General features: G+C 45.3%; 1 protein-coding gene across 7 annotated transcripts in view; it reads left to right on the forward strand.

The window, feature by feature from the left end:
* LOC140726056 (disintegrin and metalloproteinase domain-containing protein 19-like) overlaps window positions 1–27,773 on the forward strand; it is a 156,330-nt gene that overhangs the window by 64,666 nt on the left and 63,891 nt on the right. For all 7 annotated transcript variants that reach the window (XM_073041955.1, XM_073041960.1, XM_073041957.1 and 4 more), the window contains 3 exons: window positions 13,915–14,110; window positions 22,243–22,351; window positions 26,537–26,738. In XM_073041955.1, the coding sequence (XP_072898056.1) occupies window positions 13,915–14,110; window positions 22,243–22,351; window positions 26,537–26,738 (507 nt within the window). The remainder of the gene's footprint in view (window positions 1–13,914; window positions 14,111–22,242; window positions 22,352–26,536; window positions 26,739–27,773) is intronic.

Raw genomic sequence — 27,773 nt, forward strand, 5'->3', positions numbered from 1 at the left:
TTTTAGGGCAAGTGTGTCCTGTACAAAAAGGACGGGTTGCACTTGAATCCCAGGGGGCCAATATCCTGGCGGGAAGGTTTGCTAAGGCTACTAGGGAGAGTTTAAACTAGAATTGCTGGGGGGGTGGGAACCGAACTGAAGAGACTGGGGAAGAGGCGGTTGGCTCACAAATAGAGAAAGCTTGTAGACAGTGAGAGAGGGAGAAAAGGCAGATGATAGGGAAGGGATGCGCTCAGATTGATGGTTTGAGATTTGTCAAGGAGTGTTGTGAGCAAAGCGGATGAGCTTAGAGCGTGGATCAGTACTTGCAGCTCTGATGTTGTGACCATTACAGAGACTTGGATGGCTCAGGGGCAGAAATGATTACTTTGAGTGCCAGGCTTTAGATGTTTCAGGAAGGACAGGGAGGGAGGCAAAAGAGGAGGGGGTGTGACACTGTTGATCAGAGATAGTGTCATGGCCGTAGAAAAGGAGGAAGTCATGGAGGGATTGTCTACTGAGTGTCTGTGGGTGGAAGTTAGGAACAGGAAGGGGTCAATAACTCTACTGGGTTTTTTTTATAGACCACCCAATAGTAACAGGGACATCGAGGAGCAGATAGGGAAGCAGATTCTGGAAAGGTGTAATAATAACAGGGTGGTTGTGGTGGGAGATTTTAATTTCTCAAATATTAGAAACAGAAAATCTACAGCACAATACAAGCCCTTCAGTCCACAAAGTTGTGCCGAACACATCTCTACCTTAGAAATTACTAGGCTTACCTATAGCCCTCTATTTTACTAAGCTCCATGTACCTATCCAAAAGCCTCTTATAAGACCCTATCATATCCGCCTCCACCACCGTTTCTGGCAGTCCATTCCATGCACTCACCACTCTCTCAGTAAAAACTTAGCCTGACAGCTCCTCTATACCTACTTCCCAGCAGCTTAAACCTGTGTCCCCTTGTGATATTGATTGGTTGGCATATTGATTGGCATCTCCCTAGAGTGAGGGGTTTAGATGGGGGCGAGTTTGTTAGGTGTATTCAGGAAGGTTTCTTATGTAGATAAGCCTACAAGAGGAGAGGCTGTACTTGATTTGGTATTGGGAAATGAACCTTGTCAGGTCTCTCAATGGGAGAGCATTTTGAAGATATCGATCACAACTCTATCTCCTTTCCCATAGCATTGGAGAAGGATAGGAACAGACAAGTTAGGAAAGCATTTAATTGGAGTAAGGGGAAATATGAGGCTATCAGGCAGGAAATTGGAAGCTTAAATTGGAAACAGATGTTCTCAGGGAAATGTATGGAAGAAATGTAGCAAATATTCTGGGGATAATTGCATGGAGTTCTGCATAGGTATGTTCTGATGAGACAGGGAAAGGATGGTAGGGTATGGGAACCGTTGTGTACAAAGGCTATTTTAAATCTAGTCAAGAAGAAAAAGAAAAGCTTATGAAAGGTTCAAGAAACTAGATAATGATAGAGATCTAGAAGATTATAAGGCTAGCAGGAAGGAGCTTGAGAATGAAATTAGGAGAGCCAGAAGGGGCCATGAGAAGGCCTTGGTGGGCAGGATTAAGGAAAACCCCAAAGCATTCTACAAGTATGTGTAGAGTAAGAGGATAAGGCGTGAGAGAACAGGACCAATCAAGGGTGTATGGAACTGGAGGAGATAGCTCAGTGGTTGGTAAGTTGATAGAGAAGGTCCTGAGAGGCAGGATTTATGAACATTTGGAGAGGCAGAATATGATTAGGAATAGTCAGCATGGCTTTGTGAAAGGCAAGTTGTGCCTTACAAGCCTAATTGAATTTTTTGAGGATGTGACTAAACACATTGATGACGGTAGAGCAGTAGATGTAGTGTATATGAATTTCAGCAAGGCATTTGACAAGGCTTATTGAGAAAGTAAGGAGGCATGGGATCCAAGGGGACATTGCTGGCTTTGTGGCAAAGTTTGCGAATGATACAAAGATAGGTGGAGGGGTAGGTAGTGCTGAGGAAGCAATGTGATTGTAGCAGGACTTAGACAAGTTGGAAGAACGGGGAAAAAAGTGCAGGTGGAATACAGTGTTGGGAAATACATGCTAATGCATTTTGATAAAAGGAACACTAGTGCAGACTATTATCTGAATAATCTGTCTGCACAGCAAAGAGAGATGTTATGGATGCGATGGGAGGTGAGGACCTCGATACAATAGCTATCACTAAAGAGGTAGTATTGAGCAAACTTGTGGGTCTGTAGACAGGTAAGTCCCCTGGTCCTGATGGAATGAATCCCAGGGCACTGAAAGAAATGGCAGAAGTTATAGTGGAGGCTTTGGTGATGATTTACCAAAATTCTCTGGACTCTGTGCCAGTCCTGGCAGATTGGAAGGCAGCAAATGTCACGCCACTGATCAAAAAAGGATGCAGGCAAAAGGCAGGTAACTATAGGCCAGTTAGTTTAACATCTGTAGTTGGGAAAATGCTTGAAGCCATCGCTAAAGAAGAAATAGTGAGGCATCTGGAAAGAAATGGATCCATCAGGCAGACGCAGCGGGTATTCAGCAAAGCAAGTCCTGTTTGACAAACTTTCTGGAGTTCATCGAAGATATAATGAACACAAAGGATAGAGGGGAACAGATGGACGTTATTTACTTGGATTTCCAGAAGGCCATTGATAAGCTGTTGCATAAAAGGCTTATCCATAAGATAAGGATGCATAGAGTTGGGGTGATGTATTAGCATGGATAGAGGATTGGTTAATTAATAGAAAGCAGAGAGTTGGGATACATGGGTGTTAATCTGGTTGGGAATCCGTGGGGAGCGGTGTGTCACAGGGGTTGGTGCTGGGATCACAACTGTTCATGATATACATTAACAATCTGGAAGAGGGAACCGAGTGTAGTGCATCAAAGTTTGCTGATGATACTAAATTGAGTGGAAAAGCAAACTGTGCGAAAGTTACAGCGAGTCTGCCGAGAGATATAGATAGGCTAAGTGAGTGGGCAAGGGTTTGGCAGATGGAGTACAATGTTGGTAAATGCAAGGTCATCCACTTTGGAAGGGAAATGGAAAAGCAGGTTATTATTTTTAAAATGCAGCGTGCTGCTGTGCAGAGGGAAATGGAAAAGCAGGTTATTATTTTTAAAATGCAGCGTGCTGCTGTGCAGAGGGACTTGGGAAAAGCAGGTTATTATTTTTAAAATGCAGCGTGCTGCTGTGCAGAGGGAAATGGAAAAGCAGGTTATTATTTTTAAAATGCAGCATGCTGCTGTGCAGAGGGACTTGGGAAAAGCAGGTTATTATTTTTAAAATGCAGCATGCTGCTGTGCAGAGGGAAATGGAAAAGCAGGTTATTATTTTTAAAATGCAGCATGCTGCTGTGCAGAGGGACTTGGGAAAAGCAGGTTATTATTTTTAAAATGCAGCGTGCTGCTGTGCAGAGGGACTTGGGAAAAGCAGGTTATTATTTTTAAAATGCAGCATGCTGCTGTGCAGAGGGAAATGGAAAAGCAGGTTATTATTTTTAAAATGCAGCGTGCTGCTGTGCAGAGGGAAATGGAAAAGCAGGTTATTATTTTTAAAATGCAGCATGCTGCTGTGCAGAGGGACTTGGGAAAAGCAGGTTATTATTTTTAAAATGCAGCATGCTGCTGTGCAGAGGGAAATGGAAAAGCAGGTTATTATTTTTAAAATGCAGCATGCTGCTGTGCAGAGGGAAATGGAAAAGCAGGTTATTATTTTTAAAATGCAGCATGCTGCTGTGCAGAGGGACTTGGGAAAAGCAGGTTATTATTTTTAAAATGCAGCATGCTGCTGTGCAGAGGGAAATGGAAAAGCAGGTTATTATTTTTAAAATGCAGCGTGCTGCTGTGCAGAGGGAAATGGAAAAGCAGGTTATTATTTTTAAAATGCAGCGTGCTGCTGTGCAGAGGGACTTGGGAAAAGCAGGTTATTATTTTTAAAATGCAGCATGCTGCTGTGCAGAGGGACTTGGGAAAAGCAGGTTATTATTTTTAAAATGCAGCATGCTGCTGTGCAGAGGGACTTGGGAAAAGCAGGTTATTATTTTTAAAATGCAGCATGCTGCTGTGCAGAGGGACTTGGGAAAAGCAGGTTATTATTTTTAAAATGCAGCATGCTGCTGTGCAGAGGGACTTGGGAAAAGCAGGTTATTATTTTTAAAATGCAGCATGCTGCTGTGCAGAGGGAAATGGAAAAGCAGGTTATTATTTTTAAAATGCAGCATGCTGCTGTGCAGAGGGACTTGGGAAAAGCAGGTTATTATTTTTAAAATGCAGCGTGCTGCTGTGCAGAGGGAAATGGAAAAGCAGGTTATTATTTTTAAAATGCAGCATGCTGCTGTGCAGAGGGACTTGGGAAAAGCAGGTTATTATTTTTAAAATGCAGCATGCTGCTGTGCAGAGGGACTTGGGAAAAGCAGGTTATTATTTTTAAAATGCAGCATGCTGCTGTGCAGAGGGAAATGGAAAAGCAGGTTATTATTTTTAAAATGCAGCGTGCTGCTGTGCAGAGGGAAATGGAAAAGCAGGTTATTATTTTTAAAATGCAGCGTGCTGCTGTGCAGAGGGACTTGGGAAAAGCAGGTTATTATTTTTAAAATGCAGCATGCTGCTGTGCAGAGGGACTTGGGAAAAGCAGGTTATTATTTTTAAAATGCAGCATGCTGCTGTGCAGAGGGACTTGGGAAAAGCAGGTTATTATTTTTAAAATGCAGCATGCTGCTGTGCAGAGGGACTTGGGAAAAGCAGGTTATTATTTTTAAAATGCAGCATGCTGCTGTGCAGAGGGACTTGGGAAAAGCAGGTTATTATTTTTAAAATGCAGCATGCTGCTGTGCAGAGGGACTTGGGAAAAGCAGGTTATTATTTTTAAAATGCAGCATGCTGCTGTGCAGAGGGAAATGGAAAAGCAGGTTATTATTTTTAAAATGCAGCATGCTGCTGTGCAGAGGGACTTGGGAAAAGCAGGTTATTATTTTTAAAATGCAGCGTGCTGCTGTGCAGAGGGAAATGGAAAAGCAGGTTATTATTTTTAAAATGCAGCATGCTGCTGTGCAGAGGGACTTGGGAAAAGCAGGTTATTATTTTTAAAATGCAGCATGCTGCTGTGCAGAGGGACTTGGGAAAAGCAGGTTATTATTTTTAAAATGCAGCGTGCTGCTGTGCAGAGGGAAATGGAAAAGCAGGTTATTATTTTTAAAATGCAGCATGCTGCTGTGCAGAGGGACTTGGGAAAAGCAGGTTATTATTTTTAAAATGCAGCATGCTGCTGTGCAGAGGGAAATGGAAAAGCAGGTTATTATTTTTAAAATGCAGCATGCTGCTGTGCAGAGGGACTTGGGAAAAGCAGGTTATTATTTTTAAAATGCAGCATGCTGCTGTGCAGAGGGACTTGGGAAAAGCAGGTTATTATTTTTAAAATGCAGCGTGCTGCTGTGCAGAGGGACTTGGGAAAAGCAGGTTATTATTTTTAAAATGCAGCGTGCTGCTGTGCAGAGGGACTTGGGAAAAGCAGGTTATTATTTTTAAAATGCAGCGTGCTGCTGTGCAGAGGGAAATGGAAAAGCAGGTTATTATTTTTAAAATGCAGCGTGCTGCTGTGCAGAGGGACTTGGGAAAAGCAGGTTATTATTTTTAAAATGCAGCGTGCTGCTGTGCAGAGGGACTTGGGAAAAGCAGGTTATTATTTTTAAAATGCAGCGTGCTGCTGTGCAGAGGGAAATGGAAAAGCAGGTTATTATTTTTAAAATGCAGCGTGCTGCTGTGCAGAGGGAAATGGAAAAGCAGGTTATTATTTTTAAAATGCAGCGTGCTGCTGTGCAGAGGGAAATGGAAAAGCAGGTTATTATTTTTAAAATGCAGCGTGCTGCTGTGCAGAGGGACTTGGGAAAAGCAGGTTATTATTTTTAAAATGCAGCGTGCTGCTGTGCAGAGGGAAATGGAAAAGCAGGTTATTATTTTTAAAATGCAGCGTGCTGCTGTGCAGAGGGACTTGGGAAAAGCAGGTTATTATTTTTAAAATGCAGCGTGCTGCTGTGCAGAGGGACTTGGGAAAAGCAGGTTATTATTTTTAAAATGCAGCGTGCTGCTGTGCAGAGGGAAATGGAAAAGCAGGTTATTATTTTTAAAATGCAGCGTGCTGCTGTGCAGAGGGACTTGGGAAAAGCAGGTTATTATTTTTAAAATGCAGCGTGCTGCTGTGCAGAGGGACTTGGGAAAAGCAGGTTATTATTTTTAAAATGCAGCGTGCTGCTGTGCAGAGGGACTTGGGAAAAGCAGGTTATTATTTTTAAAATGCAGCGTGCTGCTGTGCAGAGGGAAATGGAAAAGCAGGTTATTATTTTTAAAATGCAGCGTGCTGCTGTGCAGAGGGAAATGGAAAAGCAGGTTATTATTTTTAAAATGCAGCGTGCTGCTGTGCAGAGGGACTTGGGAAAAGCAGGTTATTATTTTTAAAATGCAGCATGCTGCTGTGCAGAGGGAAATGGAAATGACTTGGCAGCGCTTGTGCTTGGCAAAAGGTGACTTTTTGGAACAGGGGCAAGGAGGAATTTTTTTAGCCAGAGAGAAGTGAATCTGTTGAATACTCTGCCACAGACTGCAGGGTAGGTGAAGTCCGTGGGTATATTTAAGGCAGATTGATCATTTCCTGATCGGTCAGGGCAACAAAGGATATGGTGAGAAGGCAGGTGTACGGGGTTGAGCAGGATCTGGGATCAGCCATGACCGAATAGACTGAATGGCCTAATTCTACTCCTTTGCTTTATGATCTTATGGTTCTTGCGTAGCACTAAAAGGGAGTCATTGCTCTAAAAGAAATAGATCCATACATTGCAGGGAAAGAGGCAGGGGGTCAAATGGCCTCCTGCCAAAAGTGACTTGGAGCTTCAGCCATCCTTCCTCAGCTGTGGTTTTGTCTGATCTGATCCAGACATCCCATGTCTTGTTACACATGACTCAGCCGCTCTTCTCAGTCATTGTTCTCTGTCATGTTAACCATCACTTTAACCCCTGCATTGCCATGCTTCAGGATATCTGTCATAAACCTCTCTTCACTGTTTGTTCAGCATGCACGGGGTGGTAGGTAAGAGCTTACTGAACCCCTGGCCTGTCTCTATTTCAACTTTAATTGCTTCCCCAATCATGAGACAGATTCACCTTCATGCAGTTCCCTCTTGCCAAAATACTTTTTCACTCTGTAGAATTGACTTTACCCCAGTTATAGAGTCGTAGATTCACAGAAAGGTACAGCACAGAAACAGGCCCTTTGGCCCATCTAGTCCATGCTGAACCATTTAAAGCACCTACTCCCATCAACTTGCACCAGGACCATGGCCGTCCATGCCCCTCCCATCCATGTACATATCCAAACTTTGTTTAAACATTGAAATTAAGCTTACATGCACCACTTGTGCTGGCAGCTTGTTTCAAACTCTCACAACCCTCTGAGTGAAGAAATTTCCCCTCATACTCCCCTTAAACTTCTCAATTTTCACCCTTAACATGTGACCTCTGGTTGTAGTCCCATTTAACCTCAGTGGAAAAAGCCTGCTTGTATTTACCCTATTTATACCCCTCAGAATTTTTATACAGCTTCAAGATAACATCCAATTTTCAGCACTCAAAACATTGATTTATGATGGCCAGTGAATTAAGCAGCACACACAAAATGTTGGAGGGACTGAGCAGACCAGAGTCCTGTACAGTCGACATTTTGGGCTGAAACCCTTCGGCAGAACTGGAGGAAATAGCTGAGGAGTAGATTTAAAAGGTGGGGGGAGGGGAGAGAGAAACACCAGGGGACAGGTGAAACCTGGAGGGGGAGGGATGAAGTAAAGAGCTGGGAAGTTGATTGCTGAGGGGTGGGTTCACTACCGGAAGTTTGAGAAATCAGTGTTCATACCATCAGGTTGGAGCCTGTCCAAATGAAATATAAGGCATTGTTCCTCCATCCTGAGTGTGGCCTCATCACGACAGGAGGCCATGGATGGACATATGGGAATGGGAAGTGGAATTAAAATGGGTGGCCACTTGTTCTGGCATGCATGCTCGGCAAAGCTGTCTCCCAATATATGTCGAGTCTCACCTATGTACAGGAGGCCACACTGGGAGCCTCCAACCTGATGGCATAAAGAATGTCCCCCACCCCATTCCCCATCCCCTTTTCCCTCTCTCACCTTGCCTGCCCATCACCTCCCTTTGGTGCTCCTCCCCCTTTTCTTTCTTCCATCTGTCTTTCACCAATCAACTTCCCAACTCTTTACTTCATCCCTCCCACTCCAGGTTTCACCTATCACTGGGGGTGTTTCTCTCTCCCTCTCCCCCCATCTTTTACATCTACTCAGCTTTTTTCTCCAGTCCTGCCGAAGGGTTTCAGTCCGAAACATCAACCATACTTTCCTTCATAGATGGTGCCTGGCCTGCGGACATTTTGTGTGTGAAGACATAGTTCGCTTAGGTTTGCTGATTCAGTGACTCGCGGTAGTTTGGAGCTTTGAGCAGCACACAATCAGCGTTCAGGATTGATTAGCAAGAACAAATTAAAGTAAGGCAGGGGCAAGTGGAGTGGCCATTGTCGTAATTGCCGTTGTTGGAGTGGTCAGAGTCAGAGTGGAGATGTTGAGGCTTCAGTCAGAGAAGGTTAAAAAAAAAGTTGCAGATAGATTTTTTGCTTCCCCCGCAGTTTATTAGTTTTCCTTCTTTATATCTGCTCAGCTAGGACAGTAGAGATGCCAGGCAGGATGGTTGAATGCTCCTCTTGTGGGATGTGGGAAGGCAGGGAGCATCCACTGTCCCTGATGACTACAACTGTGAGAAGTGCATCCAGCTGCAGCTTCTAACACTCCATCTTAAGGAGTTGGAGCTGGATGAACTGCAGATCATTCGGGAGGCTAAGGGGGTGATAGATTGGACATATAGAGAGATAGTTATACCCAAGGTGCAGGACACAGGAAACTGGGTACATTCATGAAGGGGAAAGGGGTTAGGAGTCAGTGCAGAGACCTATCCCCCTCAACAACAGGTATATCATTTTGGATACTGTTGGTGGAGATGACCTAGTAGGAAGTCAATGTGGTCAGTGAGTCTGACTCTGACTCAGAGGGGAGGTGGGGGCGGTGGAGGGTGGGGAAAGAAGCACGCTGTGGTGATAGGGGATTCATTACTTAGAGAAACAGAAAGGAAGTTCTGTAAATAACAACAAGATTCCTGGATGGTATATTGCCTCCCAGGTGCCAGGGTCCAGGATTTCTCAGATCGAGTCCTTAGCATTCTTAAGTACCTACCTTTTGAAACCTATTGAGTAAGTGGGTGAACAGCCTGTGAGTTCAGGGAGTTGGATGCTAAGTGAAAGGGCAGGCCCTTCAGGGTTGTGATCTCGAGATTGCTACCCGTGCCACATGTTAGTGAGGCTGGCAGTAGGAAGATTATGCAATGAAGTAGGTTTTCAATGCTTGCAGAGAGATTTAGGCCAGTTAGAAGAGTGGGCTGAACAATGGCAGATGGAGTTTAATGCTGATAAGTGTGAGGTGCTACATTTTGGTAGGAATAATCCAAATAGGACATACATGGTAAATGGTAGGGCATTGAAGAATGCAGTACAACAGAGTGATCTAGGAATAATGGTGCATAGTTCCCTGAAGGTGGAATCTCATGTGGATAGGGTAGTGAAGAAAGCTTTTGGTATGCTGGCCTTTATAAATCAGAGCATTGAGTATAGGAGTTAGGATGTAATGTTAAAACTGTACAAGGCATTGGTGCGGCCAAATTTGGAGTATTGTATGCAGTTCTGGTCACCGAATTATAGGAAAGATCAAGTCAAGTCAAGTCACTTTTATTGTCATTTTGACCATAACCGCTGGTACAGTACTTAGTAAAAATGAGACAACGTTTTCCAGGACCATGGTGTTACATGACACAGTACAAAAACTAGACTGAACTATGTAAAAAAACAACACAGAGAAAGCTACACTAGTCTACAGACCTACACAGGGCTGCATAAAGTGCACAAAAACAGTGCAGGCATTACAATAAATAATAAATAGGACAATAGGGCAAGGTGACAGTCCAGGCTCTGGGTATTGAGGAGTCTGATAGCTTGGGGGAAGAAGCTGTTACATAGTCTGGCCGTGAGAGCCTGAATGCTTTGGAGCCTTTTCACAGACGGCAGGAGGGAGAAGAGATTGTATGAGGGGTGCGTGGGGTCCTTCATAAAGCTGTTTGCTTTGCGGATGCAGCGTAAAATGTAAATATCCGTGATGGCGGGAAGAGAGACCCCGATGATCTTCTCAGCTGACCTCACTATCCGTTGCAGGGTCTTGTGATCCGAGATGGTGCAATTTCCGAACCAGGCAGTGATGCAGCTGCTCAGGATGCTCTCAATACAACCCCTGTATAAATGTGATGAGGATGGGGGGGGTGGGAGGTGGACTTTACTCAGCCTTCGCAGAAAGTAGAGACGCTGCTGTGCTTTCTTTGCTACGGAGCTGGTGTTGAGGGACCAGGTGAGATTCTCTGCCAGGTGGACACCAAGAAATCTGGTGCTCTTAACGATCTCTACCAAGGAGCCGTTGATGTTCAGCGGGGAGTGGTCGCTCCATGCCCTCCTGAAGTCAACAACCATCTCTTTTGTTTTGTTCACATTCAGAAACAGATTGTTGGCTCTGCACCAGTCTGTTAGCTGCTGCACCCCCTCTCTGTAAGCTGTCTTGTCGTTCTTGCTGATGAGACCCACCACGGTCGTGTCATCGGTGAACTTGATGATGTAGTTCAAGCTGTGTGTTGCAGCACAGTTGTGGGTCAGCAGAGTGAACAGCAGTGGGCTGAGCACACAGCCCTGGGGGGCCCCCATGCTCAGTGTGATGGTGTTGGAGATGCTGCTCCCGATCCGGACTGACTGAGGTCTCCCAGTCAGGAAGTCTAGGATCCAGTTGCAGAGGGAGATGTTCAGGCCCAGTAGGCTCAGCTTTCCAATCAGTTTCTGAGGGATGATTGTGTTGAATGCTGAACTGAAGTCTATGAACAGCATCTGAACGTATATGTCTTTTTTGTCCAGGTGGGTTAGGGCCAGGTGGAGGGTGGTGGCAATGGCGTCGTCTGTTGAGTGGTTGGGACAGTACGCAAACTGCAGGGTGTCCAGTGACGGGCAGCGGGGTCTTGATATGCCTCATGACAAGCCTCTCGTCATGTCAACAAAATAGAGAGAGTACAGAGGAGATTTACTAGAATGTTACCTGGGTTTCAGCACCTAAGTTACAGAGAAAGGTTGAACAAGTTAGGTCTTTATTCTTTGGAGCGTAGGAGGTTGAGGGGGGACTTGATAGAGGTATTTAAAATTATGAGGGGGATAGATAGAGTTGACGTAGATAGGCTTTTTCCATTGAGAGTAGTGGAGATTCAAACAAGAGGACATGAGTTGAGAGTTAAGGGGCAAAAGTTTAGGGGTAACACGAGGGGGAACTTCTTTACTCAGAGAGTGGTAGCTTTGTGGAACGAGCTTCCAGTAGAAGTGGTAGAGGCAGGTTCGATTTTGTCATTTAAAAAAAAATTGGATAGGTATATGGACAGGAAAGGAATGGAGGGTTATAGGCTGAGTACTGGTAGGTTGGACTAGGTGAGAGTAAGCGTTTGGCACGGACTAGAAGGGCCGAGATGGTCTGTTTCTGTGCTGTAATTGTTATATGGTTACATGGTTACTGGTCTACCTTCATCAAAGTGTTTAGTCACATCCTCAAAAAATTCAATCAAGCTCGTAAGGCATGACCTGCCTTTAACAAAGCCATGCTGACTATTCCTAATCATATTCTGCCTCTCCAAATGTTCATAAATCCTGCCTCTCAGGATCTTCTCCATCAACTTACCAACCACTGAGCTATCTCCTCCAGTTCCATACACCCTTGATTGGTCCTGTTCTCTCACACCTTATCCTCTTACTCTACACATACTTGTAGAATGCTTTGGGGTTTTCCTTAATCCTGCCCACCAAGGCCATCTCATGGCCCCTTCTGGCTCTCCTAATTTCATTCTCAAGCTCCTTCCTGCTAGCCTTATAATCTTCTAGATCTCTATCATTATCTAGTTTCTTGAACCTTTCGTAAGCTTTTCTTTTTCTTCTTGACTAGATTTAAAATAGCCTTTGTACACAACGGTTCCCATACCCTACCATCCTTTCCCTGTCTCATTGGAACGTACCTATGCAGAACCCCACACAAATATCCCCTGAACATTTGCCACATTTCTTCTGTACGTTTCCCTGAAAACATCTGCTTCCAATTTATGCTTCCAAGTTCCTGCCTGATAGCCTCATATTTCCCCTTACTCCAGTTAAACGTTTCCTTAACTTGTCTGTTCCTATCCCTCTCCAATGCTATGGTAAAGGAGATAGAATTGTGATCACTATCTCCAAAATGCTCTCCCACTAAGAGACCTGGCAAGGTTCATTTCCCAATACCAGATCAAGTACAGCCTGTCCACTTGTAGACTTATCTACATAAGTTGAGGGGCGACCCCTCAAAAGAGGTAAGGAGGGTTTTTTGTTAGACAGAGAGTGGTGAGTCTGTGGATTGCTCTGTCACAGAGCTGTGGATGCCAAGTCTGTGGATGCATTTAAGGTGGAAGTTGATCACTTCCTTATCAGTCAGGGCTTCAAAGGATATGGTGAGAATCACCTAATTCTGCTCCTATACCTTATGGTCTAATCCATGCCTTCTCAACCTCAGTGAAAAAAGCCTGCTTGCATTTACCCCATAAAACCCTCATAATTTTGTAAACCTCTATCAAATCTCCCCTCAATTTTCTATACTCCAAGGAATAAAGTGCTAACCTATTCGTTCTTATCATATAACTCAAGTCCTTCAGACCAGCAACGTCCTTGTAAATGTTTCTCTGTACTTTTTCAACCTTGTTTATATCTTCCCTGTAGGTAGGTGACCAGAACTGCACACAATACTCCAAATCAGGCCTCAGCAATATCTTATACAACTTCAAAATAACATCCCATCTCCTGTATACGGGTTTCCCCTGCTATCTGAAGGTAGAGGGTTCCTATGAAACTGTTTGTAAGCCGAAATGTCATAAAGCAAAGAAGCAATTAGCATTAATTTATATGGGAAAAATTTTTGAGCATTCCCAGACCCAAAAAATTAACCTACCAAATCATACCAAATAGCACATAAAACCTAAAATAACATGAACATATAGTAAAATCAGGTATGATGATAAATACACAGCTATATAAAGTAGAAATATTGTATGTCAAAATCAAAATCAGGAAGACAGCGAGCCAAAATCGATTTGGAGAAAAAAATTTGGCACGTACATGCATGCGCACACAACTGCCCACACAAGGCTTCACAGTCATGGTAGTTTTTCTTGGGGTAAACACACATATAAAGCGGGCGTCTTTTTTCTTAAAAGCGAAAATCTTCTTTGGTTAGCGAAAACAGGTACTAATGTAGGTCTTTTGTAACAGCGAGCTGTCTTAAAGCGAACGTTCAAAAAACGGGGGCCACCTGTATTGATTAATGAAGGCCAGTGTGCCAAAAGCTCTCCTCATGACCTTATCTGCTTGTGACACCACTTAGAATGAATTATGGACCTTTGCTCTACCACACGCCTCAGTGCCCTACCATTCACTGTGTGAGACCTACCCTGGTTGGTCCTACCGAGGTGCAACACCTCACCTGGCCTGCTGAGCTCCTCCAGCATTTTGTGTGTGTCTCTGCACTCACTGATGAAGGCTGAACAGCTTCCACATCGCTCTGCCCATTTGTGATGGCATTTTCAGGGAACTCTATTGCGTTACCCTGATGCGATTGCGGGAGGGGGTGGGGGATTCAATAGCAGTTTGTGATGTGAGATTTCTCCGCTGTTATAATGTGTTGATTAAAGAGGAACGTTGGAAGTAATTTCTAATCAAATACTGCAGTTAAAGTCAGCCGGGACGGTGTGCCGCAGGGCTGCAGGATCGTGTGACCTCCCAGAATACTGCACAGGAGCGTCGGCATTCTGTCCTTCCAATGTTTACCGAGCAGACGGCTCCAGCTGTGAGCACGGCCACGCCTACTGTTACAACGGAATGTGCCAGTCTCACCAGGAGCAGTGCCGGATGCTTTGGGGCTCAGGTAAGACCCGTTCCATTACAACTCCGTACTTTGGTCAAGTAGACTGAATGTTACTGGACTGGGGCATGTGGGCACTGTGCTTAGTGTAATACTGTTACAGCACCAGTGCCCCAGGATCAATTCCCATTGCTGTCTGTAAGGAGTTTGTTCATGCACCCCATTACTGTGGGGGTTTCCTCTGGGTCCTCCCACATTACAAAGACATACCGGTTTATAGGCTAACTGGTCATGTGGTTGGATTTGGGCAGTGCAGGTTGATTGAGCCGGAAGGGCCTGTACTGTGTTGTATCTCTAAATAAAATGAATCTCGTACCTGGCAGTCTGTATCTTTGTACATTAGAAGACAGTTACTGGTCATGGCTCCAGTCTTTGGAGCCTGTTTTGGCACATTAGTCCAGTGAGGTAGATTTCCAGGATTTATCAGTGCAGTGTGACATTGATACAGGAGAGAATTTCAAACTAACACAGATTGAAACAAGTGACCTGTTACTGGACTCTGCCCCCATGTAGCAGGTGGCTTTATTGGGCTATAGCTCGTGTTATCGACAGCTTGACAGGACTCTACCTTACTGTAGTGAGGTTAGGTTATGGGGGCAAGGCTGTGTGATGCAGTAACCTCTTGGTTTCTGTCCCTTCACCCCCTAGACAATTTCTAATCCCGTGCTTCATCTCCACCATAATCACCCACCCCCCCCCCCCCGTCTCAACAGACACAGGATGGGCACAACAGCGTGTCTTCACACAGTTCCCATCCATCGATGCACTCCCATCCACCATCACACCCCCCTCACAGAACCATCACATCAGGGACTCGTCCTCACACCATTCCCCTGCACCAACACTCGTGTTCTCCCTGTGCAAACAACTCTGCCCCGTCTGGCTCCAAGCTCTGCCTGTCTCTGTGGGGTGGAAATGCCCATGTGTCAGCTCCACTCAGCTCCCCCCCCCCCCCCCCCCCGCCCATCACATGTCAGTGGATTGGGTGAAATGATTGTTGGTGGATGGGGAGTGTAAAGCCATGGCCCCTGATTCTGGATTCCCCAGTTATTGAATAAAGTCTCCATGTGTTCTCCCTCTCTGGGCTGCTGTATAAGACCACCTCTCAGTTTCCTTTGATCCAAGGTATGAAACCTCAGCTTATCCAATCTAAACCCTCGAGTCTCATAAAAGGTTCTGCACTTTTTAGGGCTTATTGACTGTCTTCCTACCCACCACTCCATGTGTCACTTCATCAGTCTGTCCCGTACAACTGTGGCGTAACAGCCCAGATGCCTGACTGGTGAAGAGTAAATGGCGCGCTGTCCCTTGTGACGAGACTAGAAATTGGGCCTAGAGCAGTGATAGTCCAGGTGCCCAAATGACTATCTGCCATCTTTCTTCTATGGCACGTGGGAATGTCTTTGTTCCTCTCCCACACGGACTCCCTCCCCGGGGAACCTCAAGCAGTATCTTCGGGGGGAGGAGCTCTTGATGTTTTGGGTCACAGCCTTGCATCAGACACGGTCGAGTTCCTACAGCAGAGACTATGTTGATACACACGCCAGTATCCGTGGTGTCCCTCACCCAACCCTTCCCAATCTATCAGTAACCTCAGATAGGCGTGGGAAGTGAATACCAAGGCTGTCAGCAGATCAGTGAGCAGGGGTGCAAATTCAAACTGCATCTATGACCTTTCATCACAAGGGTTCCATTTAGATCTGAAGGGAGGGTGAATCTACTATGGGGGTGTAGTGAACATAAAGGCACATCAGTCATCCCAGGAATGTGTGGGGGAGAGTCAGTGTGGACACACAGGCATTAAATGTGAAATTCCAGAAAAAACCTGCAATTAAGGGACACTGGGCCGGATCGTGGTCAATAGTGACCGTTCACAGGGTCAGAACAGTGTGGTCACTAGAGACGGTTCACTGGGTCAGAACGGTGGTCACCAGAGGCCTTCAGAACAGTGGTTACTAGCAACTGTTCAGTGGGCTGGAACGGGGATCACCAGAGGTCGTTCACTTTGCTGGATCAGTGCTTCACAGAGGCTGATCACTGGGCTGGAACAGGGATCAGCAGAGGCCATTCAAAGTCCCTACTTATTTATTTAGAGGTACAGTGTGGAACTGGCATTTCTGCCATGCTGCCTGGCAACCCTAGCCTAATCATGGGACAATTCACAATGACCAGCTGGTAACTGGTACATCTTTGGACTGTAGGAGGAAACTGGAGCACTTGGAGGAAACCCACGCGGGCACAAGGAGAACAAACAAACTCCTTTAAGAAGGCGGTGTATTTGAACTCCGATTCCCTGAGCTATGATTTCCTCCTACTAAGCACTACGCTACCATGGTGTCCCGCATTTTAAAGAACAGATATTGCAGCTCTGATTTGCTTATTTGGAGCTGGGTTCTGAGTCTAGAGGACCCTGCAGTGTCTGTATCACCCAGGTCAGCTTTTCCCTCAGCTCAGGTGGGCCTGTGTGAAGAGGCAAGTGGGAGGCACAGTCAGAGGGCAAAGCTGGGTATTATGACAGGACATACTGAAGGAGTCTGTCTTTGCATTGACACCATGATAGGAACAGAATTAGGTCATTTGACCCAGTGAGTCTGCTCCACCATTCCATCATGTCTGATTTATTCTCCCTCTCAACCCCATTCTTCTGCCTTCTTTCTACAACCTAATCAAGGATCTTTCACAAACGAGAAAATCTGCAGATGCTGGAAATCCGAGCAACACACACAAAGTGCTGGAGGAACTCAGCAGGCCAGGCAGCATCAATGGAAAAGAGATCATTGGCCACCCATTTTAATCCCACTTCCCATTCCCATTGGCCACCCATTTTAATCCCACTTCCCATTCCCATTGGCCACCCATTTTAATTCTGCTGCTTTTGCCTTCCTCACTGCTGACTCAACCTGCAAATTGACCTTTAGGGAATCCTGCACAATGTGAAAAGAATAGGGCCCAACACAAACCCCTGTAGAACACCACATCAAACCAACTCAACCGCCAGGAGTAAGATATGTTAAAGTGCCGGGGTTAGGACTGAGCTTGTTACCATTCAATGTATTTAAGAACTTTTTAAAAGCTATTTATTAATGCTTTTTGAGAGGGTGACTTTAGATGCATATCATATTTTTACTGAGTTAAGTATTGTATGTAATTAGTTTTGCTACAATAAGTGTATGGGACATTGGAAAAAATGTTGAATTTCCCCATGGGGATGAATAAAGTATCTATCTATCTATCTATCACCAGCAGCCAGCCAGAAAAGGCTCCCTTTATTCCCACTTTTTGCCTCTTGCCAGTCAGCTACTGTTGTATCCATGCTGGAATCTTTCCTTTAATACCATAAGCCCTTAGCTTGTTAAGCAGCCTCATGTGTGGCACTTTGCCTTCTGAAAATCCAAGTACACAACATCAACCGATTCTCTGCCTGCCTGTCTATCCTGCTTGTTAGTTCTTCAATGAATTCCAACAGATTTGTCAGGCAAGACTTTACCTTGAGGAAACTATGCTGAATACAGTCAATTTCATCATGTGCCTCCAGGAACCCTGAAACCTCATCCTTAATAATCAACTCCCAACAGCTTCTCAACCATGAGGTCAGACTTACTGGCCTATAGTTTCCTTTCTGTTGCCTCTTTGCCTTCTTAAAGAGTGGAGTGACATTTGCAATTTTCCAGTCTTCCGAAACCATTCCAGAATACACTTTATGATACACTTTATGTATCTGAAGAAGCTTTTGGTATTCTCTTCAATATTGTGGCTAGCTTACTTTCATTTCCATCTTTACCTTAATGACTTTTTAGTTCCTTCTGATGGGTTTTTAAAAGCTTCCCAATCCTCCAACTTCCCTCAAATTTTTGCTCTATTATTTAAGACCTCTCTTTGGCTTTTATGTTTGGTTTGACTTCTTTTATTAGCCACGGTTGTGTCATCTTGCCTTTAGAGTAGTTCTTCCTCTTTGGGATGTATATACCCTCTGCCTTCCGAAATGCTTCCAGAAATTCCAGCCATTGCTGCTCTGCCATCATCTCTGCTAGTGTTCTTTTCCAGTCAATTCTGATCAACTCCTCTCTCATGCCTCTGTTATTCTCTTTACTCCACTATCATACTGATTGTTCTCACTTTAGCTTCTCTTTCTCAAATGTCAGGGTGAATTTGATCATATTATGATCACCTTCTCTAAGGGTTCTTTTACCTTAAGCTCTATAATCAATTCTGGTTCATTGCACAACATCCAGTCCAGAATGGCTGATCCACTAGTGGGTTCAACCATGAGCTGCTCTAAAAGGCCATGCTGATTTTGACTTATTTTATCATTAGTCTCCAAGTATCCCAAAACCTCATTCATAATAGTAGACTCATATTTTCCTAACCATTGAGGTTAGACTAACTGGCCTATAATTTCCTTTCTTTTGCCTTCCTCCCTTCTTATAGAGAGGAGTGACATTTTGCAAATTTCTAGTCCTCCAGGACCATGCCAGAATCAAATGATTCTAGAAAGATCATAACCAATGCATAAGTTATCACTTCAGCAACCTCTCTCAGGACTCCAGGATGTAGTCCATCTGGTCCAGGTAACTTATCCACCTTAAGACCTTTGAGTTTGCCTAGCACTTTTTCCTTTGTAATAGCAATGGCTCTCACTCCTGCTCCCTGACACTCTCGGATCTCTGGCACACTGCTAGTTCTTTCCACAGTGAAGACAGATGCAAAGTGCCATTAAGTTCATCAGCCATTTCTTTCTCCCCCCCATAACTACTTTGCCAGCATCAGTTTCCAGTGGTCCCTTCCCCTAAATGATGAATCCCCTATCTCCACAGTGTTCCTCCTCCTTTCTAGGTCACAGAGACAGACTCAGTGCCAGAGACCGAATCACTGTGACTTTCCTCTGGTCATCACCCCCAACAGTATCCAAAGACAGTAGACACTCTTTAAGAAGGGAGAAAGGCAAAAGAAAGCAAATTATAGGCTGGTTAGCCTAATCTCAGTGGTTGGGAAAGTGTTGGAATCTATTATTAAGGATGAGATTTTGAGTCACTTGAAGACTAATGATAAAATAAGTCAAAGTTGGAAAATCTGTTAGAGTTCTTCAAGGAAGTAACAAGCAAGGTGGACAAAGGAGAGGCAGTGGATGTCATTTACTTAGCTTTTCAGAAGGCGTTTGATAAGGTGCCACACATGAGGTTGCTTAACAAGATAAAATCCTATAGTGTTACAGGAAAGATACTGGAATGGAAAGAGGACTGGCTGACAGGCAGGAGGCAACAAAAGGGAATAAAGGGGGCCATTTGTGGTTGGCTGCCAGTGACTAGTGGTGTTCCTCAGGGGTCAGTATTGGGACCACTACTTTTCACATTGTTTGTCATTGGTTTAGATAGTGGAATTGATGGCTTTGTTACAAAGTTTGCGGATGATACAGAGATAGTTGGAGGCTGTAGGTAGTGCTGAGGAAGCAATGTGATTGCATTAGGACCGAGACAAATTGGAAGAATGGGTAAAAAAAGTGGCAGATGGAATACAGTGTTGGGAAATGTACAATCATGCATTTTGGTAAAAGGAACAATAGTGCAGACTATTATCTAAATGGGGAGAAGGTTCAAACATCAGACGTGCAGAGGGACTTAGGAGACCTTGTGCAAGACTCCCAAAAGGTTAATTTACTTGTGAAGGCAAATGTAATGAATGTATTCATTTCAAGCAGAGTAGAATATAAAAGCAAGGAGATAATGCTGAGGCTTTATAAGGCACTAATCAGGTTGCAGTTGGAGTATTGTCAATAGTTTTGGGCCCCATATCTCTGAAAAGATATATTGTTATTGGAGAAGTCCCCAAGGATAATTCGGGGAACGAAGGGGTTAACATATGAGGAGCATTTGGCAGCTTTGAGCCTGTACTCACTTGAATTTACAAGAATGTTGGTGAAACCTACTGTATTTTGAAAGGACTGGATAGGGTGGATGTGGAGAGGATGTTTCCTCTGGTAGGGGTGTCCGGAACTAGAGGGCACAGCCTTAAAGTTGAGGGGTAAACTTTTATAACAGAGATAAGGAGGAATTTTTTTTGTCAGAGAGTAATGAATCTATGGAATGCTGTGCCACAGACTGCGGTGGAGGCCAAGTCTGTCGGTATACATAAAGCGAAAGTTGATCATTTCCTGATTGGTCGGAGCATCAAAGGATATAGTGAGAAGGCAGATGTATGGGGGTGAGTGGGATTCGGGATCAGCATGACAGAGCAGACTCGATGGGCTGAATGGACTAATTCTGCTCCTGTGTCTTACGGTCTTATGGATTCAGTCAGCCCCTTTAGCCTCTGCCTGTTCTTGGCGAAGCCCGTTGAGCTAAATCTTATCACAATCAAGAGAAAATCTGCAGATGCTGGAAATCCGAACAACACACACAAAATGCTGGAGGAACTCAGCAGGCCAGGCAGCATCGATGGAAAAGAGCAGGACAAAGGGTTTCAGCCCGAAACGTTGACTGTACTCTTATCCATAAATGCTGCTTGCCCTGCTGAGTTTCTCCAGCACCTTGGTGGATTGCTGAGCCAAATCTTGACTGCTCCTAACACTGGCCCACTCACAAAATGGCAGCTTTGCTTACACTTCCCTTTTATTTATTGGCTGAAAAAAGTCTCACACCAGCAAGACTTGCTTTTTTGAAACGACTCCTGCCTTGTAATATGTCACTCTCTCACTCGCTACTTCAACAAACGACTCACTCCCAAATGGCTCCTGTCCTACAAAATGTTGCTCTCTCACTTCCTACTTCAAACTATGATTCACTCCCAACTAGACTTGCAGCTTTCAAATGGTTCCTGTCCTGTGGAAGAAGCAGACTGTTAGGGCGTGAGGACTGTGTCCAGGAGGGCAAAAATCTTGTGCTGTGCAATTTTTTGCCCTGCGACAAAAACATGTGCACACTGATTAATTTCTTCAATAAAAATAGCATAATTCTGAAATCTACAGACAAATTATCACAAACTCCCATGTTGTCAACACCATCTGCATCAGAAACTGGAAAAAGAAATGTAATTGTGTATGATGGTAAAATATACATAACATGGCATTGAGGTATTTACAGCACATTACAGGCCCTTCCGCCCACAATGTTGTTGCTGACGATGTAACCTACTCTAGAAATTGCCTAGAATTTCCCTTCTGCATAGCCCTATATCTTTCTAAGCTCCATGTATCTATCTAAGAGGCTCTTAAAAGACCCTGTTGTATCCACCTCTACTGCCATCACTGGCAGCCCATTCCATGCACTCACCACACTCTGTGAAAAACTTAGCCCTGACATCTCGGGGTACCTATTTCCAAGCACCTTAAAACTATACCCACTCACGTTAGCCATTTCAGCCCTGGGAAAAAGCCTCTGACTATCCACACGATCAATGCCCGTCATCATCTTATACACCTCTACCAGGTCACCTCCCATCCTCCGTCGCTCCAAGGAGAAAAGGCCCAGTTCACTCAACCTGTTTTCATAAGATACGCTCTCCAATCCAGGCAACAACCTTGTGAACCTCCTCTGTGCTCTCTCTATAGTATCCATTTCCTTCCTGTAGTGAGGTGACCAGAACTGAACACAGTACTCCAAGTGGGGTCTGACCAAGGTCTTATATAGCTGTGTTTAAATTCATTTATGATCTAATATTAAATCCTTAGAGGGAACATTGGTGGGGGTATGTGGAATAAGATGCCTGAAGAAGTGGCAGATTGAACAGGCCACAGGTAGGATTAGCTCAGTGGGGCAACTTGGCTAGCATGGATGAGAGGGGCTAATGGGCCTGCTTCTGTGCTGTATAATTCTGTGCCTGTAATAGTGTTCTATCACACAGGGATATGTGTGGTATCACTGTACCACTGCAGAAACAGAAGTTTGTAATACATCCTGTCACACTACTGTAGTGAATGACATCAGACTCACTGGCCAGTCACTCCCAGCTTTGTCTTTGCTGCCCTTTTATAAAGTTACAACATTAGCCACCTTCTTATCTTCCGGTACCTCACTACAGTCAACAAGTGTATAAAAATCTCTGCCAAGACCACAGCAATCACCTCCTTTGCATCCCTCCACATACATCGAGGGGTGTGAGACCGTCTGCTCTGTCTGGTGTTGATGTCTCCATTCTTCCAGGTGCCCAGCCCGCCCCACCAGTCTGCTTCGAAGCTGTTAACTCTGCTGGTAACGAGTACGGCAACTGTGGCAAGCACGGGAATGGGACCTTTATTAAGTGTTCCAGTAGGTGAGTGTGGGGGGGGGGGGGGTGGTCAGGAATGATTTGCCCTCTGTCACACCCAACCGAGCCCCCCACAAGTACCTGCTCCATTCCCCGATGAATACCCCACCTCAGAGAGAGTAGCAGGGTGCGCGTCACAGCAGGAGTTAGTGGTCATCGTGATGCCAGCAATCCATGTTCAAACCCACTGCTGTCTTTCAGAGGTTTTATATGTTCGCCCCATGACCATGTGGGTTTCCTCTGGTGCTCCAGTTTCTTCTGACAGTATGACTTAGTGTTAGTAAGTTGTGGGCATGCTGTGTTGGCCATCCCTCTCAACAACAGGTATATCACTTTGGATATTGTCGGGGTGGGGGGTGACCTAACAGAGGAAAGCCACAGTGGTCAGGTCTCTGGGACCGAGTCTGCCTCTGTGACTCAGAAGGGAAGGGGGAGCTAGGGGATTTGTTTGGTGGACGAGAACAAGATTCCCGGATGGTATGTTGCCTCCCGAGTGCCAGGGTCTGAGATATCTCAGATTGAGTCTTCAACATTCAACAAGTGGGAGGGTGAACAGCCTGAAGTCATGGTCTTCATAGGTACCAATGACATGGGTAGGACGAGTGACAACATTCTGCATAGGAAGTTCAGGGAGTTAGGTGCTAAGTTAAAGGGCAGGACCTCCAGGGTTGTGATCTCAGGATTGCTACCTGTGCCACGTGCTAGTGAGACCAGAACTGGGAAGATAATACAGTTTGACATGCGGCTAAGGAGTTGGTGTAGGAGGGAAGGCATAAGATTTTTGGATCTTTGGGCTCCCTTCCAGGGAAGGTGGGACGTGTACAGAAGGGACAGTTTGCACCTGAACTGGAGGGGGACTAATATCCCAGTGGGAAAGTTTGTTAATGCTGCATGGTTGGGTTTAAACTAGAGTTGCAGGGGACGGGAACCAGAGTGCCAGAACAGTTAGTGGAGAGGTTGTGGAGGGAGATGTTAGTAAGATCTCAAACAAAGTTAGGAATCAAAGGGTTGAGCATGGTGTGACTCATGCGACTGCATATATTTCAATGCAAGAAGTATCATAGGAAAGGCGGATAATAGTGCTGAAGATGAGGCAACGTGTAGTGAGGAGAGGCTGTTGACAGGGCAAAATTGCAGTCAGTGGCATGAGTTGAAATGTAAAAAGGGGAAAAAAATCAAAAAGGGTGAATACAGGACTGAAGGTGTTGTATTTGAATGTGCATAGTTCACAGAATAAGGCAGATGAACTTGCACCACAGTTGCAGATTGGCAGATATGATGTTGTAGGCGTCACTGCACCATGGCTGAAAGAAAATTATAGTTGTGAGCTTAATGTCCGAGGATACATATTGTATTGAAATGATAGGCATTGGTGTGGTTCTGTTGGTAAGAGATGGAATTACATCTTTGGAAAGAGGTGACATGAGGTCAGAGAATGTTGAATCTTTGCGGGTGGAGTTAAGAAACTGCAAGGGAAATAAGTGGTTGCACTGTATATGGATTTCAGTCAGGCATTTGATAAGTTCCCCATGCAAGGCTCCTTCAGAAAGTAAGGAGTTATGGGATCCAAGGAGACCTTGTTTTGTGGATCCAGAATTGGCTTGCCACAGAAGGCAAAGGGTGGTTGTAGATGGTTCACATTCTGCATGGAGGTCGGTGACCAGTGGTGTTCCACAGGGATCTGTCCTGGGACCCCTCCTCTTTGTGATTTTTATAAATCACTTGGATGAAGAATTAGAAGGGTGGATTAGTAAGTTTGCTGAGGACACAAAGTTTGGGGTGTTGTGGATAGTCTGGAGCATTGTCAGAGGTTACAGCAGGACATTGATAGGATGCAGAACTGGGCTGAAAAGTGGCAGATAGATTTCAACCCAGATAAGTGTGAGGTGGTTCATTTTGATAGGTCCAATTTGAAGACAGAATACAATACTAATGTTAAGACTCTTGGCAGTGTGGAGGATCAGAGGGATCTTGGAGTCCACATTGATAGGACACTCATACCTGCTGTGTGGGTTGACTCTGTGGTTAAGAAGCCATATGGTGTGTTGGCATTCATCAACCATGGGATTGAATTCAAGAGCCATGAGGTATTGTTACAGCTATATAAGACCCTGGTCAGACCCTACTTGGAGTACTGTGTTCAGTTCTGGTCACCTCACTTCAGGAAGGATGTGGAAACTATAGAGAGAGTACAGAGGAGATTTACCATGATGTTGCCTGGATTGGGGAGCGTGCCTTATGAGAATAGGTTGAGTGAACTCTGCCTTTTCTTCTTGGAGTGACAGAGGATGAGAGGTGACCTGATAGAGGTATATAAGATGATGAGGGGCATTGATCGTGTGGATAGCCAGAGGCTTTTTCCCAGGGCTGAAATGACCAGGACAAGAGGGCACAGTTTTAAGGTGCTTGGATATGGATACCGAGGGGAGGTCGGGGTTAAGTTTTTCCACACAGAGAGTGGTGAGTGCATGGAATGGGCTGCCGGCAGCGGTGGTGGAGGTGGATACAAGAGAGTCTTTTAAGAGCCTCTCAGATAGGTACAAGGAGCTTAGACAAATGGGGGCTATGCACTAGGGAAATTCTAGACAGTTTCTAGAGTAGGTTACATGGTCAGCACAACATTGTGAGCCTGTAATGCACTGTAGATTTCTATGTTCTATAAAAGCAAGGATGTAATGTTGAGACTTTATAAGGCACTGGTGAGGCCTCACTTGGAGTATTGTGAGCAATTTTGGGCCCCTTAGAAAGGGTTTACTGAAACTGGAGAGGGTTCAAAGGAAGTTCATGAAAATGATTTCAGGATTGAATGGCTTGTCGTATGAAGAGCATTTGATGGATCTGGGCCTGGATTCACTGCAATTCTGAAGAATGAGGAGTGACCTCATTGAAACTTACAGAATGGTGAAAGGCCTTGACACAGTGGATGTGGAGAGGATGATTCCAGTGGTGTGAAGGTCTGAGACCAGAGGGCACAGCCTTAGAATGGTAGGGCTTCCTTTAAGAATGGAGATGAGGAGGGATTTCTTTAACCAGAGAGTTGTGAATCTGTGGAATTCTTTGCCACAGGCGGCTATGGAAGCCAAGTCTTTATGTATATTTAAGGCAGATGTTGATAAATTCTTGATTGGACAGGGCGTGGAGGGGTACGTAGATTTGGGCTGAGAGGAAAATTGGATCAGTCATGATGAAATGGTGGAGCAGACTCTATGGGCCAAATGGCCTAATTCTGCTCCGATATCTTCTGGTCACGATAGAGTGGATGTAGGAGGATGTTAGGAGTGTGGGGAGTCTAGGACTAGAGGGCAGAACCTCAGAATAGATGGACATCCACTAGCACTGCATGTGAAGTTAACCAACACATGCCAGTGATAATAACCCTGATTCTGATTCTAAGATGAGGAATTTCTTTAGCCAGAGGGTGGTAAATTTGTGGAATTCATTGCTTCAGGTGGTCAAGTCATTGAGTGTATTTAAAGCAGAGGTTGATAGATTCTTGATTAGACAGGGCATGAAAGGTTACGGGAAGAAGGCAGGGGAATAGGACAGAGAGGAAACTAGAACAGCCATGATCAAATGGAGGAACAGACTCAATGGGCCAAATGCCTATTTCTGCTCCGATGTCTTTGGGGCAAATAAAATTAATCTTAATTTCACTTATTTAGGCATACATCGTGGAACACAGCAACCCACAGACTAAACCCTAGCTGAATCACGGGACAATTTACAATAACCAATTAACTTCATCTTTGGAGTGCGTGAGGAAACTGCAGCGCTCAGTGGCAACCCTCGTGGTCATGCAAGAAAGTACAACTTCCGTGCAGACAATGCTGGAATTGCCCCGAGCTGTAACAGTGTCCCATTAACCGGGACGCCACAGTCTTTCATCTTTGGGTGATCCTCGATGATTTCCACTCCATCACCAGACACGCCTTCTGCTCAGTCCGCACCCCGTCACCCTCATCCCTTCATTCCTCACCCCTCCCTCTGTCAACCCATTGCCCTGACCCTCACCTCATTGCCCCATCCACCCTGCCGCCTCCTCTCCTCACCCCCTCTCCTGTGTATGCTGGGCCTGTTCCTGTCAGTGTGGGGGTTGTGTGCTTGGTGCTGGTGGGTGTACTGTGGACGGGTGACCCCGGCGTGGCCTCAGGCCTTCCTGTGTTTTACTTTGGAGTCGTGCTGTGTCCACAGTGACGCCCTGTGCGGCAAAATCCAGTGCCTTAGTGTGGCGGAAAACCCGCGGGAGCGCAACACCGTGCCCATCGACACCACCATTCTCCACCGTGGCAGGGAAGTGAGATGCCGGGGCACCTACCTGTACTCGGCCCAGGATGGAGGGGACGAAGCTGACCCTGGCCTGGTGAGGACGGGCACCAAGTGTGGTAATGGCAAGGTGAGTATGAAGATACGATTGAGGGAAGTGTCAGGATCCTGTCACTTCACTTGAGGCTGCCAGACGAGAGTGAGCCCAGGGAGGGAGAGCGATGGAGGCCAGGATAAGCGTCAGACATCAGTGGGGTGGAGCACGGTAACCAGATCAGGGATTTCTCAGCCAAAAGCATGGAAAATGAAGGACCCAGAGGGCAGGAAGTGGGACTTGTACTAATGGAGAGGTTTTTTCCTATAGTGGCGAATGTTGCATGGACTAGGGCCTCATTCTGCAGCATTGCCTGGTACAGCTTACCAGGGGAGGAGGTACCGGAGGTTATGCAGGAGAGAACAGTGGCGCCACTGGCAGGCTGCATTCAGTGCTGGGTGTGGGCTGGCCCCTGCAGACTGGTTCCACAGTGTTTGCTTCCTGGAAAGCAAGCTGGATTGACTTCGTCTGTGGCTGACACAACATGAGATGAAGAACTGCGTGCTTATTCCTGCAGAAGCATGGCTCCAGGACAACATGTGATGCACTTCAATCTTCAGGCCATGACACACGGGGAAATGGGCTTGTTGCCAAGTCTGCAGATGATAAAAAGATTGGTGGAGGGGTAGGTAGTGTTGAGAAAAACAGGTAGGATACAGAAGGGCTTAGACAGATTAAGAGAATGGGCAAGAAAGTGGCAAATGAAATGCACTGTTGAAAAATGCATGGTCACACACTTTAGTAGAAGAAATAAATGTGCAGACTATTTTCTAAATGGGGAGAAAATTCAAAAATCTGAGGTGCAAAGGGGCTTGGGAGTCCTTGTGCAGAACACCCTAAAGGTAAACTTGCAGGTTGAGTCAGTGGTGAGGAAGGCAAATGCAATGTTAGCATTCATTTCAAGAGGTCTAGAATACAAGAGCAGGGATGTGATGCTGAGGCTTTATAAGGCACTGGTGATGCCTTGTCTTGAGTATTGTGAACAGTTTTGGGATCCTTATCTCAGAACGGATGTGCTAGCATTGGAGAGGGTTTAGAAATGATTCACAAGGATGATTCCAGGAATGGAAG

Source organism: Hemitrygon akajei, chromosome 4 (genome assembly GCF_048418815.1).
Source record: "Hemitrygon akajei chromosome 4, sHemAka1.3, whole genome shotgun sequence".
In the NCBI taxonomy this organism is placed as follows: Eukaryota; Metazoa; Chordata; class Chondrichthyes; order Myliobatiformes; family Dasyatidae; genus Hemitrygon; species Hemitrygon akajei.